Consider the following 16431-nt stretch of genomic DNA (forward strand, 5'->3'; position numbering starts at 1 on the left):
AATCGATTTCCACCGGTAATGTATCCGTTTGGTAAGTCCATGGTGGACTTCCTTCCTTCACCGCGAGAGCTTCTTTCTCTTTCTCTTCTACCTCTAACTCACATGTGTGAACCTGCAAAGACATATCACAAACACAAGAACCCAAAATTTCTTCTTCGAACACCTTCGGGTCGTAACCATCTATGAAATCTGCTAAGAAACACTCATCACCATACACATTAGTACCGTTAGTAAAAACATTTAACCTCATTTTTCTATTACCGAATGTCATGTCAACTGTGCCATAACGACAATCAATAATAGCATGTGCGGTGTTCAAAAATGGCCGACCCAAAATAACATTTTGTTGTTGAATTGGGTCCGCGGATGAGTAATCTAGCACAAGGAAATCAACGGGATAATAAAATTCATCAACTTTAACTATAACATCCCGTACGATACCCCGGGGAAGTTTATGAGACAAGTCGGCTAATACAACCGTTGTCTCAACCCGCTTCAATGGACCAAAATCGTATTGGTCATATAACCCCCCCGGTAGGATACTTACTCCGGCTCCAAGATCCAATAACGCCCTTGTGGTTTGAAAATTTCCAACTTGAATGTTTATTAGGGGCGTTCCCGGATCTTGTAACTTAGGAGGAAGGTCCCCTTTTAATACCGCACTTACCCGCTCCGTCAAGTCTACCAATTTAGGCACTTTTTGTTGCCTCTTTTGAGTACACAATTCTTTTAGAAACTTGGCATAAGCGGGCACCTGTTTAATAGCTTCAAGTAAAGGAAGATTAATTTTAACCTGTTTGAAGACCTCCCACATTTCCTCTTTTTGAGGACCCCGTTTTGAAATAAAATTTTTTCTACCCGGGTCTAATAAAGCCGAAGGAAACGGTACTTCACTAGACCCCTCACCCTCATTTACTTTTTCTTTTTCTTTAATAATTTCGGGTTTTTCAAAATTGGGTTTTTTAGAAGAAACAATGGGTGGTTCGTTTTCTTCCTCACTTTCTTGACCCGTTATATCCTCAACCACCCCTTCAACCAAATCCGGTGAAGGATTGGTTTTATACTCTTTCCCACTTCTCAAAACACTCACATGATGAATATTAACATTGTTACCTCTTGACGTACCATGGGATGGATTTACCTTAGTGTCGCTTGGTAATTGACCTTTACCCTTCTTCAATTCGGACACTTCGGTTGCAAGTTGACCCATTTGAGTGGTCAAAGTTTGGACTGCTTTGTCTCGCGCCTCATCCTTTTGTATGCGAGCGTCATCCATTTGGTTCCTCTTTTGCATCTCCGCTTGCATACTCTTCAACATTTCCATCATTTCATTTCCACCCGAAGACCCCCCTTGTTCTTGACCCGCTTAGTATTGCCTTTGGTATCCTTGGTTGTTCCCACCTCTATATCCACCTTGATTATTGTAAGGTTGGCGCGAACCATAATTTCCTTGGTTACCTTGAAAGTTCGGGTTTGATTGATTCGAAGGGTTCCCATAACGAAAATTCGGATGATTTCTCAACCCGGGGTGATAAGTGTTAGAATTCATATTGAAATTTCTACCACCCCCTCCTTGACCTTGAATGGCATGAACTTCTTCAAATTGCCCTTCCACCATTCCTTGGCAATTTTCCGCCGCATGACCTATTTCATTACACAATGCACAAACATCATAAATTTTATTAGAAGTTTGTATGTTACCATCATCAACCGCATGCACTTGTGTTCGGGTAACAGCCGGTCGTGCTCTCCTTGAAGCTTGAGCCTTTCTCTTTGAGGTGATCGCCATTTGTTCCAAAAATTCCCAATCCTCATGCTCATAATTTGTGCCAAATGTTCCATTTGTAATGGACATTAAATCTCGTGCATCTTCGGCACACAACCCTTCATGAAAAGCGTTCATTAACTCCCAAAGCTCAATCCCATGGTGTGGACAATTTTTAATCATCATGTTCAAACGCTCGAATGCTTCATGGAACATTTCGCCTTGTTGTTGTTGAAAGCTCCTCAACCCTTTTCTCGCATCATTGGTCTTTTGGGCGGTATAGAATTCGTCTAAGAATGTTTGTTGCATCTCCGCCCAAGTATAAATAGATGCCGAAGGCAAAGTGTAGAACCACTTCTTTGCCTTGTCCTCCAAAGAAAATTGAAATAGTACCAACTTGATATCATCGGCCGAAAAACCCTGACTCCCAAGAGTATTGCAAATTGAGTCATAGGCCTCCAAATGGAAATAAGGCTCCTCCGTTGCTAGCCCCTTATATTTCGGCAAACTTTGTAAAGAATTGGTTCTTACTTCAAAAGTTCTCCCTTGGTTGTTATGAGGAATAACCACCGGTGAAGGATTGTGTGTTATCACCGGTCTAAAATGTGCTTCAATTCCCCTTGCATTTTCCCTAAGATGCCTCCTTGGCACACCAAATCGACCTCTTGGACGAACTTGACCCATTGGCCTTTGCATGGGCCCTTGTGGTACCATTGGTTGTTGAATTGGCCTTTGAATTTGCGGTTGCATCTGTTGTGGTCGAACTTGTTGCAAAGGAACCGGTCGTTGCAATTGCGGCCCTTGTGGCCTTGGCCTAATATGTTGAGGTATGAGTTGTTGTTGTACCCCACCAACATTTGGAATCACTTGTACTTGGCCTTGCGTATAACCATACTCCCCTTGCTCTCCATCACCCCCATAACCGTACCCATCTTCATCAAAACCTTCAAATTCCTCATAACCTTCATCATACCCATCTCCTTGAATTCCCGATGATTGCCCAAATGGAATAGTCGAGTATTGGAAACCCGATTGATTCGGTGGTCGATACGGTGTAGCATGGACAATAGACGAAATTGGTGCCATAGTATGGCTCGAATATGACGGACCCGCACCCGGGAAAAAATGGGATAATGGTGGTATAGTAGTAGAAGGGTTAAATGTGACGGTTGGTTCTTCTTGGGTAGTAATGGGCTGTGTGGTGTTGGTTGATGTAACATTTTGAAGTATGGTGGGTTCGGTAGTATTTGGTGGAATAGTAGTATTAGGTGAAGGTTGAGTGGATGTTGGTATGAATGATGAGGTGAATTCACCCGTAGTGGGTGGTGGTGGTGGTGGTTCCATGTATCGAATTGGTGTAACTGGTGTTGTTGGTGAACTATTGATTGTATTTTCCCTTAGCAAAATTCTGTTTGCTCGCAAAGTTCGCTCGATTTCCGGATCAAACGCCAATGGTGATAGCTTGTGAGAGCTCCTAGTACGCATGCACCTGTAAATACCTGCACACTAACACACCTCGCGTAAACCAGAAAAATAACAAACTTAAAGCAAGAAAAAAAAATAACACACGTTGCGCACTACTCCCCGGCAACGGCGCCAAAATTTGACGTGATGTCGTGGTCACGCAAATTTAATCCCAAAAACAACTATGTAAATAGTGGCAAACGGGTATCGAACACAGGGAGTTTGTGGAAAATGTGCTATTTGAATTGCTTCTCTAAGTTAACTAAATTAAACTAATTGCAAAGAAATAAAATTCAAGAGTTGGTTGGATTCGTTTGGTTTTAAAAACTAGGATTAATTAACTAATTTGCAAAATGAAAAATCGAGGTTGTAAACAATTGAGAGATAAGTGACTATCTTGTGTATCCGGTTTGTTTCAACTTTTGTGTTAATCATTCAACTAGAAAGAACTACATAGACATAGTTCATGTATAAACAATTGCAGTGATGAAAGGGGACTAAGTACTCAGATTCCGAGAACGTGAGGTTATCACCCGATGATCAATCAACCCTTACCCAAACCTAACTATACCCATGATATCTCGATTGCCAACGGCACCAAGAACGTATGGTTTCTAATTAGTTCAAAATAAGAATCAACCTGTTACTAACAATCAATTACACACCATAACAATCAATTCAAATGAAAAGGGATTGTTATTCTAGAAATGTAAATAAGAACACAAAAGTCTAACACAAACCTTCACCACAAGATAGTCATCAAAGTACCTAGCCACTCATGGCTTTAGCGAACATCATGACAAAATGAAAAGAAAACAATGTTCACAAGTTCCACCGACAAAGACAAGACAAGAATTTAGTAAAAAGATTGTTCCAAGATGATTCTAGTGAAAGATTATTCAAGAGATGATTTCCTTAGCTTTCAAGTGCTCCCCTTATATCCTTCCATTCGTTTCCTTCAAGTAGTAACCGACCGAGCATGATTACCATCCATAAATCTCCATAAAAAGGCCAATTAATATGCAAGTTACAAAACAAGTTCAGTCGGCGCCGTAAGCTACGCCGCCTGCCGTAGCTTACGGTGATCAGTGGCTTCCGGGACTCAACTCAGCGCCGTACGCTACGGCTCATCGCCGTAGCTTACGGCGACCAAAGTTCTTTACGGCGCTTGTTTCCTGTCTTACGGTGCACCCTTTTGGCAATTGTTTGGGTACCGTAGCCTACGGCAGAGGCCGTAGGTTACGGCCCTGAATGGCTTTTTGCCCTCGTTTCCTTCATTTCACTTGGTTCCCACACGTCTTGATCAAGCCAACTTCTAGTTTCCATTCAAGCCCTCTAAAACCCGCATCTTGTACACTTTAACACCTGCACCATCATTAACTTGTGATTACCTAATTCACGCAAATAACCGGATAAAATATAGAATGTGCGTTATGTTAAGCCTTTTAAGGGTTGTCCTACGGACCACCCGTCACAAGGGAAATCACCCTAAGTGCAATCGATGTAATTTGCACCACAGCGGGCCGTGCAACAAGGGTCGTTTTCAGAGATGTAACAAGCTGGGTCATGAAGCCAAGGATTGCAGGAGCTTATGTCCTGCGAATCAGAATTGTCAACATTAGCCACAAGCTCCACAGAATCAGCAGCAGCAACAGCAAGGTAAAAGGGGATGCTATCTGTGTGGTGCTGAAGGTCACTTCAAGAGAAACTGCCCCCAGTTGAACCACAAACAGAACAACAACAACAATCAGGGGAACGGAAACAATAATGGGGGAAACAATGATGGCAATGGTGCCAGGGGACGTGCGTTCGTGATTGGACAGGGTGATGCAAGGAATGATCCCAACGTTGTGATGGGTAAGTTTCTTCTGGACGACTTCTTTGTTACTGTTTTATTCGATTCGGGTGCCGATACTAGTTATGTGTCCTTAAAAGTTAGCCAAATGCTTAAGCGCACTCCAACACTTTTGAACACCAAACACACGGTGGAACTAGCAAACGGTAAAAGTCTTGAAGCCACACACATAGTTAAGGGTTGTAACCTTGTTTTAACTAGTCAGACCTTCTCTATCGATCTTATTCCTATCGTACTTGGTAGTTTCGACGTTGTTATTGGGATAGATTGGTTATCTCATCAGCAAGCGGAAATTCTTTGCAACGAGAAGATTGTCCGCATCCCTCGTTCTTGTGAAGAACCCCTCGTGATTCGTGACGACAAGAGTGGTGCTGTTGTGGGCATCATCTCTTTCCTTAAGGCCCAGAAGTGGTTGCGAAAGGGCCACACTGCTATTCTAGCCCTCGTTTCTGATACATCCTCGAAGGAAAAGAAGATAGAAGACATTCCTATTGTGCGCGACTTTCCTGAGGTATTTCCTGGTCTTTCGCCTCATCGACAAGTCGAGTTTCAAATGGAGCTAGCTCCTGGAGCAGCACCAATAGCTCGTGCACCTTATCGTCTAGCTCCATCAGAACTTGAAGAACTGTCCTTGCAACTGCAAGAGCTCTTGGATAAGGGTTTTATTCGCCCTAGCTCTTCGCCTTGGGGAGCTCCAGTGTTATTTGTGAAGAAGAAAGACGGTACCTTCAGAATGTGTATTGACTACCGCGAACTCAACAAGGTCACCGTGAAGAATCGTTATCCTCTTCCACGCATTGATGACTTATTCGACCAGTTGCAAGGGTCGAGCTTCTACTCTAAGATTGACCTGAGGTCAGGTTACCATCAACTGAGGTTTCCGAGACGAGGATATCTCTAAAACAACATTTAGGACTCATTATGGGCATTACGAGTTTCTAGTTATGCCTTTCGGAATGACGAATGCACCTGCGGTCTCCATGGATCTCATGAACCGAGTGTGCAAACCTTACCTGGATAAATTTGTCATAGTTTTCATCGACGATATCCTGATCTATTCGAAGAGTCAGGAAGAACACGAGCAACACCTGAGGCTTATTTTGGAACTTCTTCGAACAGAGCAGTTGTATGCCAAATTTTCGAAATGTGACTTCTGGCTTCGCGAAGTCCACTTTCTAGGCCACGTGGTAAACAATGATGGGATTCATGTGGATCCATCCAAGGTTGACTCGATCAAGAACTGGCCTGCACCCCGTACACCAACAGAAATCCGCCAATTATTGGGTTTGGCAGGATATTACAGAAGGTTTATCAAGGATTTCTCAAAGATTGCGCAACCTCTCACTTCACTGACTCAGAAGGGTGTCACCTATCGTTGGGGTGATGTACAGGAGTCCGCATTTCAGCACTTAAAAGATAGACTTTGTAGCACGCCTATCCTCTCATTGCCTGAACAGATGATTTTGTGGTTTATTGTGACGCTTCCATCCAAGGACTTCGTTGCGTGTTGATGCAACATGACAAGGTCATTGCCTACGCATCGCGCCAACTTAAAGTTCACGAAAGGAACTACACTACGCACGACTTGGAATTGGGGGCAGTTGTTTTCGCACTTAAGATATGGAGACATTACCTGTACGGTACCAAGTGCACCATTTACACCGATCACATGAGTCTCGAGCATATTTTCAAGCAAAAGGAGTTGAACATGCGACAACGTCGATGGGTCGAGCTCTTGAATGATTACGAATGTGCGATCAAGTACCATCCGGGCTAAGCCAATGTTGTGGCCGACGCCCTCAGTCGAAAGGATACTACACCTAAACGTGTGCGAGCGTTAGAACTTACCATCCAATCTAGTCTTCCTACCCAAATACGAGATGCTCAGGTCGAAGCATTGAAAGCAGAAAACATCAGGGGTGAGTCCTTGAGAGGGTCAAGGAAACGGTTAGAACAAAAGGAAGATGGTGCCTATTACGTAACAAGGCGTATTTGGGTTCCACTCTATGGTAATCTACGTGAGCTTGTGATGGATGAGGCACACAAGTCTCGTTATTCAGTACATCCTGGTTCGGATAAGATGTACCACGATCTCAAGACTACGTACTGGTGGCCTAGTATGAAAGCCAACATAGCAACCTACGTCAGTAAATGCTTGACTTGTGCTAGGGTCAAGGTCGAATACCAGAAACCATCAGGCCTACTTCAACAACCAGAGATACCTAAATGGAAATGGGAGCAAATTTCCATGGATTTCGTTACTGGCCTGCCTAGATCTCAACACGGAAATGATACCATTTGGGTGATCGTGGATCGACTGACCAAGTCTGCACATTTTCTAGCTATCAAGGAAACGGATAAGTTTTCTACTCTAGCAGACGTCTACCTAAAGGAAGTAGTATCAAGGCACGGAGTGCCAACCTCCATCATTTCTGATCGTGACTCATGTTTTACATCTGAATTATGGCAAGCTATGCACAAGTCCTTTGGCTCTCGGTTAGACATGAGCACGGCATATCATCCACAGACGAATGGGCAATCTGAACGCACCATCCAAACCCTTGAAGACATGCTTAGGGCATGTGTAATCGACTTTGGTAATGGTTGGGAAAAACACCTCCCGTTAGTGGAGTTTTCGTATAACATTAGTTACCACACCAGTATCCAGGCCACTCCGTTCGAGACATTGTACGGACGGAAGTGCCGATCACCTCTTTGTTGGGTAGAGGTTGGTGACAGTCAAATCACAGGCCCAGAACTTGTAATAGATACAACCGAGAGGATTGCTCAGATACGGCAACGAATGGCGGCAGCTCGTGACCGTCAGAAAAGCTATGCTGATAAGCGAAGGAAACCACTCGAGTTCAAGGTTGGGGATCGAGTGCTACTTAAAGTCTCACCTTGGAAAGGTGTAATTCGTTTTGGCAAACGAGGCAAACTCAACCCGCGATATGTTGGACCCTTCGAAATCATTGAGAAAATTGGCAAGGTGGCCTACAAGCTGAATCTATCGGCAGAACTCAGCGGAGTTCACAATGTTTTCCATGTGTCGAATCTGAAGAAGTGTCTGTCAGATGAGACCCTCATAGTTCCCCTCAAGGAGCTCACTATCGACGATCAGTTGCGATTCGTCGAGGAACCAGTAGAGATTACTGATCGAGATGTTAAGGTTCTCAAGCGTACCAGAATACCTCTTGTTCGAGTTCGTTGGAACTCCCGTCGTGGTCCAGAGTATACCTGGGAACGGGAAGACCAAATGAAACTCAAGTATCCCCAGTTGTTTAAGAAAAGTGCAACCACTACTGAGGCTGATGCTACTGCAGAATTTCGGGACGAAATTCCAAACCAACGGGGGGATGATGTAACACCCCAGGAAAACCAGGAAACCACGCAACTTAACTAGCTTCCTCAGTAACCACGTGCTAAATTTCGGGACGAAATTTTCTTAACAGGGGGAGAATGTGACAACCCTCAAAATTACATGTATCCGTACGATTAATTAATATTAAATTGTGCTTAATGAGTGTGCTGATTTACTTAACTGCTTTCTGATTACTGCGTCATACTTACATGTGCTTTTTAACATACTAGTCTTGTGCAGAAAATTGACAAAATGGTCTTGTATGCTTTCCTAAGTGTTGGGAATTGGTAGTGACACAAAGGGTTACATAAAAGACACTATACGGAATAACATAGCACTTTAACGGAACGGTATCTAACCGAACAACCGGACATTACTCGGGACACCAAAATATTGCAAGAAACATTGTTTAATTATTTCTTGGCAAGTTATGACCCCCGCACACCATAACACCCACTAGATATCTACTAACTAAAACATGTAACCTTATACTTGGATTTGAACTATTATTTACATACTTACCATCAAAGTTTCATATAACCCCCCCCCCCCCATCAAAGTTCACGGCCCACATGAGGACCCTACCAAGATTTTATGTCAATATTTTATTTAGATTTGTTGCTTGTGTATCTTGCCAAGATATTGCAAGAAACCTTATAAGTATGGCTCCTAGATTATGAGATCTTTTCATATCACTTCATATCTTCACAAGATCACACCACCTCCCTCAACACCTCTCTCTCCCTCTCGGCTCACTCTTGTGCCGCCACCACCACCACCACACAACCACCATCATTCCATTTTTAAGCCTAATTCAAGTGCAAGAAGGTGATCCATGGAGCTTGGTGTTTGAAGGTCTTGAAGAACCTTCATCTTTAGCTTTCATTCACCATCTTCTTCATCATTTTCTCTAGTGATCTTCCCTAGCCTTTGAGCTAGTTGTAAGCTTCTTGTTACTAGCTTCTATTTCTTATTTTATTAGTTAAATAGATATATATTGTTATGTAACTTAATAACACTAAAAGAAAGTGATCAAGAATCATAAACATAAAGTTACATAAAGATGGAATAGGATGAAATGTTGTTAGTATGATGTTGTTGTGAATATGTTGTAGATTACTTGTTGATTCCTGGAAATGTGATGTTAGTCACTATATTGAACTTGTTAAAGGATGATTAGAAGCATGATTTAACAAGATTAGGAGATGATTATGTGTTTACATAAAATAATCATCTTCTAATAAAAAAATATGAACTTGAGAAATAAAAATGGTTTCTTAAAAATATAGTGAAACAAATGAGTTGGTGATCATGTAGATCCGAGATTTACAAAAGATTTTTCTAAAACAAACCAAGTCCAAGAGTCGATTTTAAAAGAGCATGACTTTTACTTGCACTTACACCATTTTTGTAAATGAAATAAGTGTAAGGACACTTTATTTACAAGAAGAGTTCAAAAGAATAATTTTTGTAAATTATGTTTATAAGTTGTAAACACCAAACCTTTGCGAGAATGAGATTTTAAAAGAAGTAAACACACTTTGGAGGGTAACTAAACCCACTAAACACTTTACCGAGTTACTACGTGTTTTTGTGAAATATCAAGTTCATGATTATTATATAAAGCATATAGTTTCTGCTCTTGGTGATGTAAAGTGTTTGTTGATGGTTATTGTGATTATTTTGAAAAGAAAATGATATGCTAAATAGCATCGACACCTCCATTTACAAAGGAAACTATGGCGAAATTTTCTAAAAATTCCAACACATAGAAAATATTTTCTAACAAAAGTTACAAGTGTATTTTTAACTATGATCTTCCGCAAAAGTCAGTGTGTGACATTAAAATTGTGTGGTACGTGATAGAAGTAATGAGTAGATAAACCGTACGTAGGATACGTGTTATGCATGCACGAGAAACTGATTGTTATCTGTACCTTATTAGGACGTGCTTGATTCCTGATTATTGGAGTAGCTAATCTAACCAAGCAAACCAAGGTGAGTTCACACACTTTCTAAGGCATGGGATTCCCGGTGGTTGGGAATGGGTTAATAGATTAAAACGGAACCTACATATCCTCCTTGGGTAGGATATGTACCGCCATCCTCCATGGGTAGGATGCCAATATTAATCCTGCGTATTTCTCCATGGGTAGAATACGTACGTTCGTCCTCCTTGGGTAGGACAACAACCTTAAAACTTTCTAGACAAAACTCTATCATTAAGTCCCTCATTTTTATATCGACTTAATCGCCGGGCCAATGGCGAGTGGGTCATTAGTTAATAGCGTTATTAGGGTTGACAAGCCTCACACCAAGCCGGTAGGACGGGCGTGTACTAATAGATCTGGGCACTCCGTCAATGATGATAGACATTGACTTAGGGCACAACTTACTTTCGTCAGTTGTCGATATGGTAACGGTCTAATGGTTCAGATGGGGAAGCCCCCACTGGTTATGGTTTGGGAAAGAAGGAATTGGTTAATCATATTTTCAACTATGGGGTAACCCCCACGGCAAGTTAGCCAGCTAAAGACAAACTATGTTTTCAAAAACAACTTAAAACAAACACCCAACTGTGAACTCGCTCAACTTTGTGTTGACTCCTTGTTACATGCCTTGCAGGTCGTTAGATGGAGCTTGCACGAGAAGGAGTGGTCGTTGTGGGACATGGACTGTAGAGTTCCATGTTATAACGTTTAAACTTTATGAACTTATTGAACTTATGTTTTAGTTTTACATTTTAAGCTTCCGCTGTTTAATTTGAACTTGGTTAACTTGGTTGTGAACACCAATTATATTGTGTGGTTGAACTTTTAATTACTTTACTATATTGTTCAATACGATTGGTGGCTTGATCCTGGTCAGTCACGCCTCCATGCGGTGATACTCCGCTTGTGGATTTTGGGGGTGTGACAGATTGGTATCTGAGCCATTGGTTATAGTGAACTTGGTTTTAAAAAGGGAAAAGCTTTTTGACAAAACCAGACTATAACCTGTGCAGTGCTCAACGATCCACAACGACGCTTCGCTCCACGTGCAAGACTCGACACAATAGGTGGTATGATTTATGTTTATATTGTCTGTTTGATAGTCACATAGTGCATTAGTTAACGTGATAACTGCTATTTGAACCTTGTGTGCTTACTCTCTTCTGTCATCCCACGCTTACGCACTTTCGCGATACTTTTCTCACTTACGTTGCTTCGTTGTGAAGATCATGAGTGGACGTTTGAACTTGACTCAAGCCCAGCTGACGGCTCTAATCAATGAACGAGTGGCTGAGGCACTCGCAGCTGTCCCTTCAGGAGGTATAACCTGTCATATCAACCCATCTTAGGACGTTTAGATCCTACCCTCGAGAACCAATTCTTGTGCTTAACCTTGTCTTTTATTCTCGCGCCACAGGTCAACATGCACCGCCTCCCGTTTGTACGTTCAAAACGTTCATGGATTGCCGACCTAGTCCTTTCAGCGGCACAGAAGGAGCTGTAGGTCTTCTTCACTGGTTCAAGAAGATCGACTCTGTTTTTGAGATGTGTGAATGCCCTGAAGATCGTAGGGTGAAATTTTCTACTGGAACACTCGAAGGTGTTGGGTTAACCTGGTGGAAAGCACAGGTTCAACTGCTAGGGCTGGCGGTTGCTAATGCCACCCCATGGAACGACTTCAAGGATTTGATCAAAGAAGAGTACTGTAGTCGTGACGACATCCACAAGCTAGAGGTGGAATTTTTCAATTTGAAGATGACGGGGTCTGAAATCGAGGCATACACAAAGAGATCGAACGAATTAGCTATCTTGTGTCCCACTATGGTGGATCCTCCTATCAAGCGTATCGAGTTGTACCTTAAGATGGAATTAAGATGGAATTATGAGTGAGTTGTGCAGCGGAAATTAAATGAAAGCAAACTTTTCACAATCAAACAGAATAAATGCTTTCAATCATACATTTTCAACACAGAATCAAATGATTAAATTTATTTCAAACTTTGATTACAATGCATGTATGATTCGCAAACTCCCCCTCAGCCCGAGCTCAGTATTTGTTCGTGCAGGAAGATGATGGTGAATGAGCTTAAACAGAACAGTACAGAGTACTGTTCTATTTATAGGCACTAGCAAACTACTGAGCATCTTAGCTGACGTCACCATGAAAGTGACATCTAACCTCCTAACAAACTCATAACAACTGACCTATACAAACACTGCTATGCTAACTACTGAAGTTACAATTCAATACATAAAGTAAACATAAACTGCTGCTGCATCCTTCCACTGCTGTGAACCCAGCAGTACATGTCATGATCAGCAGTGCTTGAAACAAGGCAGTAGATTGAGCAGCAGAGCTTTAGCTCTTCAACAGACTTTGACTTGATCAGTAGTTGTAGGTCAGCAGTTTGCATGATCAGCAGATAGGAGGTCAGCAGATGTTGAAACCACTTTCAAGGGGAGAGACTTGCAACCAAACATCTGCTTATTCTAGATCCACTGCTCTGGTCCAGTTTTGGCTTTCATTATCTGTTCCTTTGGCAGGGTTCAATCCCAACAATCTCCCCCTGGAACAGATAATGCCAAAACTCTTCATTATTGTAGATCTTTATTGCCTCATCAGCAGTTCCCTTATTTGCCCTTTGAGTTGCAATTCAAAAGTTAAGGCATCTGTATCATCATCATCCCTGCTAAGTGGAAGATCAAGGAGATCCTGCAAATCTTCAAGACTCGGGCCAAGAGCTTGTTCCCTTGTTAATTTCTTCACTTCTCCACTAGACTTGAACACTGTCAGTATGTGGGTCTGTTTATCAGTTTTCCACTTTAGTACTTTTGAGCCTGGTGGGTTTCTTGGGAGATTTTTATTTGAGGAGGTATTTGGTGATGCTGGCCTATTCATGACTGGCTGAGCAGTACTTGCAGATTGTTCCAATTCAAGATCTTCTTTTATCATCAACCTAATGCCCTCTTTTACAAGGTCATTACCAGCAATTAGATCTTGAACTGTTTCAGCACCCAACTGGTTTTGACTCCTTCTTTTGTAGATGGCAGCACCAGCAGGAGCAATGGTTCTCTTGGCTTGCAGCTTTGGTGGTCTTTTTGAGACCTCTGTTTTGGAGTAGTCAGTCTTTTGTGGAGCTGTTGGATCTTTCTTCCTAAGTTCCTCCAACCTTTTATAGGTGGCCCTGACCCTCGCTTCTCCCCACTTTGACACAGAATTCTTTGACCCATAATCAGCTGTGATGAGCTCATCTTTCATTTTCTTCAACTCTAATGCCTTTTCAGCTTCAAACTGTTCGAATTTTTCAGGAGGAGTCTACTGGACATTATCTTTGATCATCTCTTGGATCCTGGCTGCTTCATTTTCAAGCTCAGGAATGGTCCAGTTTTTGTACATGTGTTTCTCCCCCTTGTATTTCTTGTAGGTCATATTATTTTCAATGTAGTCTTTTCTCAGGGTCTCATCTGCCCTTTCTGAAATTTGTTGACTAACATTTTTTGCAAATTGCTCCATTGATCTGACCTGTGTGAGAAGAAACTGATAGTTTTGCTGAAATTCCCTATCAGATTTCCCTTGTTTATTTTTTGTTAGCGATATCCTCTGCTTGTTTGGCTTTGATTTCTAAGTATTCTTCAATGTTGTTTGGCTTAGGATATCCTTTAACTGAAGGCAAGCTCCTTTTGGCAGGGTTATCCTCATAGTAGAAAGATTTGATTTCATCTCTAACTGCTATGAGTTCTAAAGGAAACACAACACCTACAGGAGGTAATGGCTTTTGAATTTGAGTTGAAGAGAGAGGAATGGGTTTTCAAATTATGACAAGTGCTTGGGATTTTGTAGATGTTGGTGGTGGTGATGGAGAATCATCATCTGGTATGATAATCCTTCTCCTTTTAGGTGCTGTTTGTTTTTGCAGACATAAATTGTCTGCAAGCTGATTTCATCTGTTTTCATGTCTGCAACTGAAGATGTGGTCTGAAGCTCTTCAAGCTGAAAATATAAGACTGTTTGTTTTTATAAGTTGATATCATCTGTACTAATTTTATATGCAAAATTACTGATCAAATGAAACCTAAAAATGAGATATTTGTAATCGCATCTATAATTCTACAAACCAAACCATTTATAAATCAAAATAAAGTCAAGAGTAGACAATCGCATCTATAATATTATTATTTTTCTTAACAGCAAAACTGATGTTAAAAAGTAACACAAATTATTAATAATAATGTTAATTTTTAAAAACAGAGGATCAGAAATGGCTCCAAGGGTATCAACCAGAGGCCCATTTTCTCACCGGACATCAAGCTCCGATTCTGACCCACCACACCACCGTCCGGTGACTGACTGGAGCCCAAAACTAGGTGACCGGAGGTCACCAAGAAGCGCACATTCCGACCCACTGACCCAGAAGAAACTCGGAACTCGAATCGCTAGGTAAGAACTTGGAGATGATGGTTCCGGTGATGGCGAATCCGACGAGGAAGGGCCAGTTACGGTTGAACTCCCTTTTGAAGAACACGGGCCATGGATCGAACTTCCTCATTCTGCTTGCTTCTGCTAACGGTGATTCTCCGGTTGCCTTGTCTCGACCGATTACGGATTTACAGAAGTATGTTGGTGGGTTGTGCTTAAGGTGCTGTTTGGGGATTTTGATTTGGGTTTTTGAGTTTAGAACTAATATGAGGGAGGAGAGTTTAATGTGAAGATGTTTGAAGAAAGGGATGGATAGCTTTTTTTTTAAGCTGAAAAAAGCCATTTTCAGATCTTTTTAAAAGAAAAAAACAAACAGTCTTCAAGGGTAATGTCTGCGCGCCTGCAGACATCAGCTCCCTTGAAGATGGTTGAAGAAAAAACAAACACCCCCTTAATTTTAGGAGAGGCAGATGATGTTTTGGGTGGAACAGTGGAGGTTATTTGAGTGGCAGTGGTTTGTGACTGACTAACAGTTGTTGAAACAACTGGTGTTTCAACACCTGTTGTCATCACAACAGATGTTTTAACATCTGCTGTCTTCTGCTTTATGGCAGGAAGTGATGGTGGAGATGTTGTCTTTGGTGGTGATAAGGCAGTGGTAGTGGTGTGTGTTGAAGTGAGAGCAGTTGTTGTAACAACTGGAGTACTAGCAGATGTTGATACGACAGAGGTTTCAGCAACTGTTTGGGTGGAGGTTTGATGTTGGTGGCTCTTGGACAGTGGTTTCGAAGTATGCTTTGGAAGATTGGATGGTGTGGACTTGGGTTTCCTTACTTTTCTAGTAAGATTTCTTTTTGGAATAGGATTTTGATCATCCTTTTCACCAGAATAACCCTGCGCATTCAACTCCTTGAAAGCTCTCTTCTCCTCATTCCACATTGATAAATCCTTTGCCGCTCTATCCCTTTTTACACTTATGACACCATCATCAAGTGCATTCTGAGTAACATCAACCTTCTTGCTACCATCTGGCAAGGGAATTTTTCTGAGCATTGCATCCTTTTCTGTATCAAGATAAAGCCCATTATCAATCCCTTTCTTTATCCACTCCTTAATTTTCTCCCCCTTTTTGGCATTATCTGAGGGGATTTCATCAATGAAAAGAACTGTCGAAGGAGCAGTGCCAGTGGTTGTCAACAGATAGGCCTTGATAGCCTTGATGTCATCTTTTTTATCCTTGAACCTAGACTCCATTGCATTTTTGAGCTCTTGAACATGTTTTTCATGCTGCTGCTCAGCCATCTGGTGTTGTTGGTGGAGAAATGGTTGAAAGAGATTCCAGAGCTCATTTGTAACATCTGCTGGTGGTGGAGCAGGTGCTTGAGGTGGAACAGCAGTGGATGGTACCATTTGAACTGTTAACAACTGTTGCAGCATTTCTTTGATTTCTACAACAGATATATCCAGTTTTTCAACTCATTCCGTCAATTCCTGGTACTTTAAATCATCACCCAATTTAATGGGATCATCTGATTTCCCACTAGCAGTGGTTGTATCAGAGGTTGAGGTAGGGAGTGT

General features: G+C 41.8%; 1 protein-coding gene and 1 non-coding gene across 2 annotated transcripts; one reads left to right on the forward strand and one right to left on the reverse strand.

Moving 5' to 3' along the window:
* Window positions 1-1919: 1919 nt before the first annotated feature.
* LOC118480018 lies at window positions 1920-2025 on the forward strand. Its single transcript, XR_004861659.1, has one exon. It is a non-coding gene; the product is annotated as a small nucleolar RNA R71 (small nucleolar RNA).
* Window positions 2026-14616: 12591 nt separating this feature from the next.
* LOC110938404 lies at window positions 14617-15102 on the reverse strand. The gene has a single exon (XM_022180758.2). The coding sequence runs from the start codon at window positions 14981-14983 to the stop codon at window positions 14813-14815; it is 171 nt and encodes a 56-aa protein (XP_022036450.1). The 5' UTR covers window positions 14984-15102; the 3' UTR covers window positions 14617-14812.
* Between the last annotated feature and the right edge of the window lie 1329 nt (window positions 15103-16431).

This window comes from Helianthus annuus, chromosome 6 (assembly GCF_002127325.2).
Source record: "Helianthus annuus cultivar XRQ/B chromosome 6, HanXRQr2.0-SUNRISE, whole genome shotgun sequence".
Classification (NCBI taxonomy): domain Eukaryota; kingdom Viridiplantae; phylum Streptophyta; class Magnoliopsida; order Asterales; family Asteraceae; genus Helianthus; species Helianthus annuus.

Excerpts from the sequence above, each read along its gene's own strand:
- LOC110938404 (XM_022180758.2), bottom strand. The coding sequence starts at position 14,983 with ATGAGGAAGTTCGATCCATGGCCCGTGTTCTTCAAAAGGGAGTTCAAC.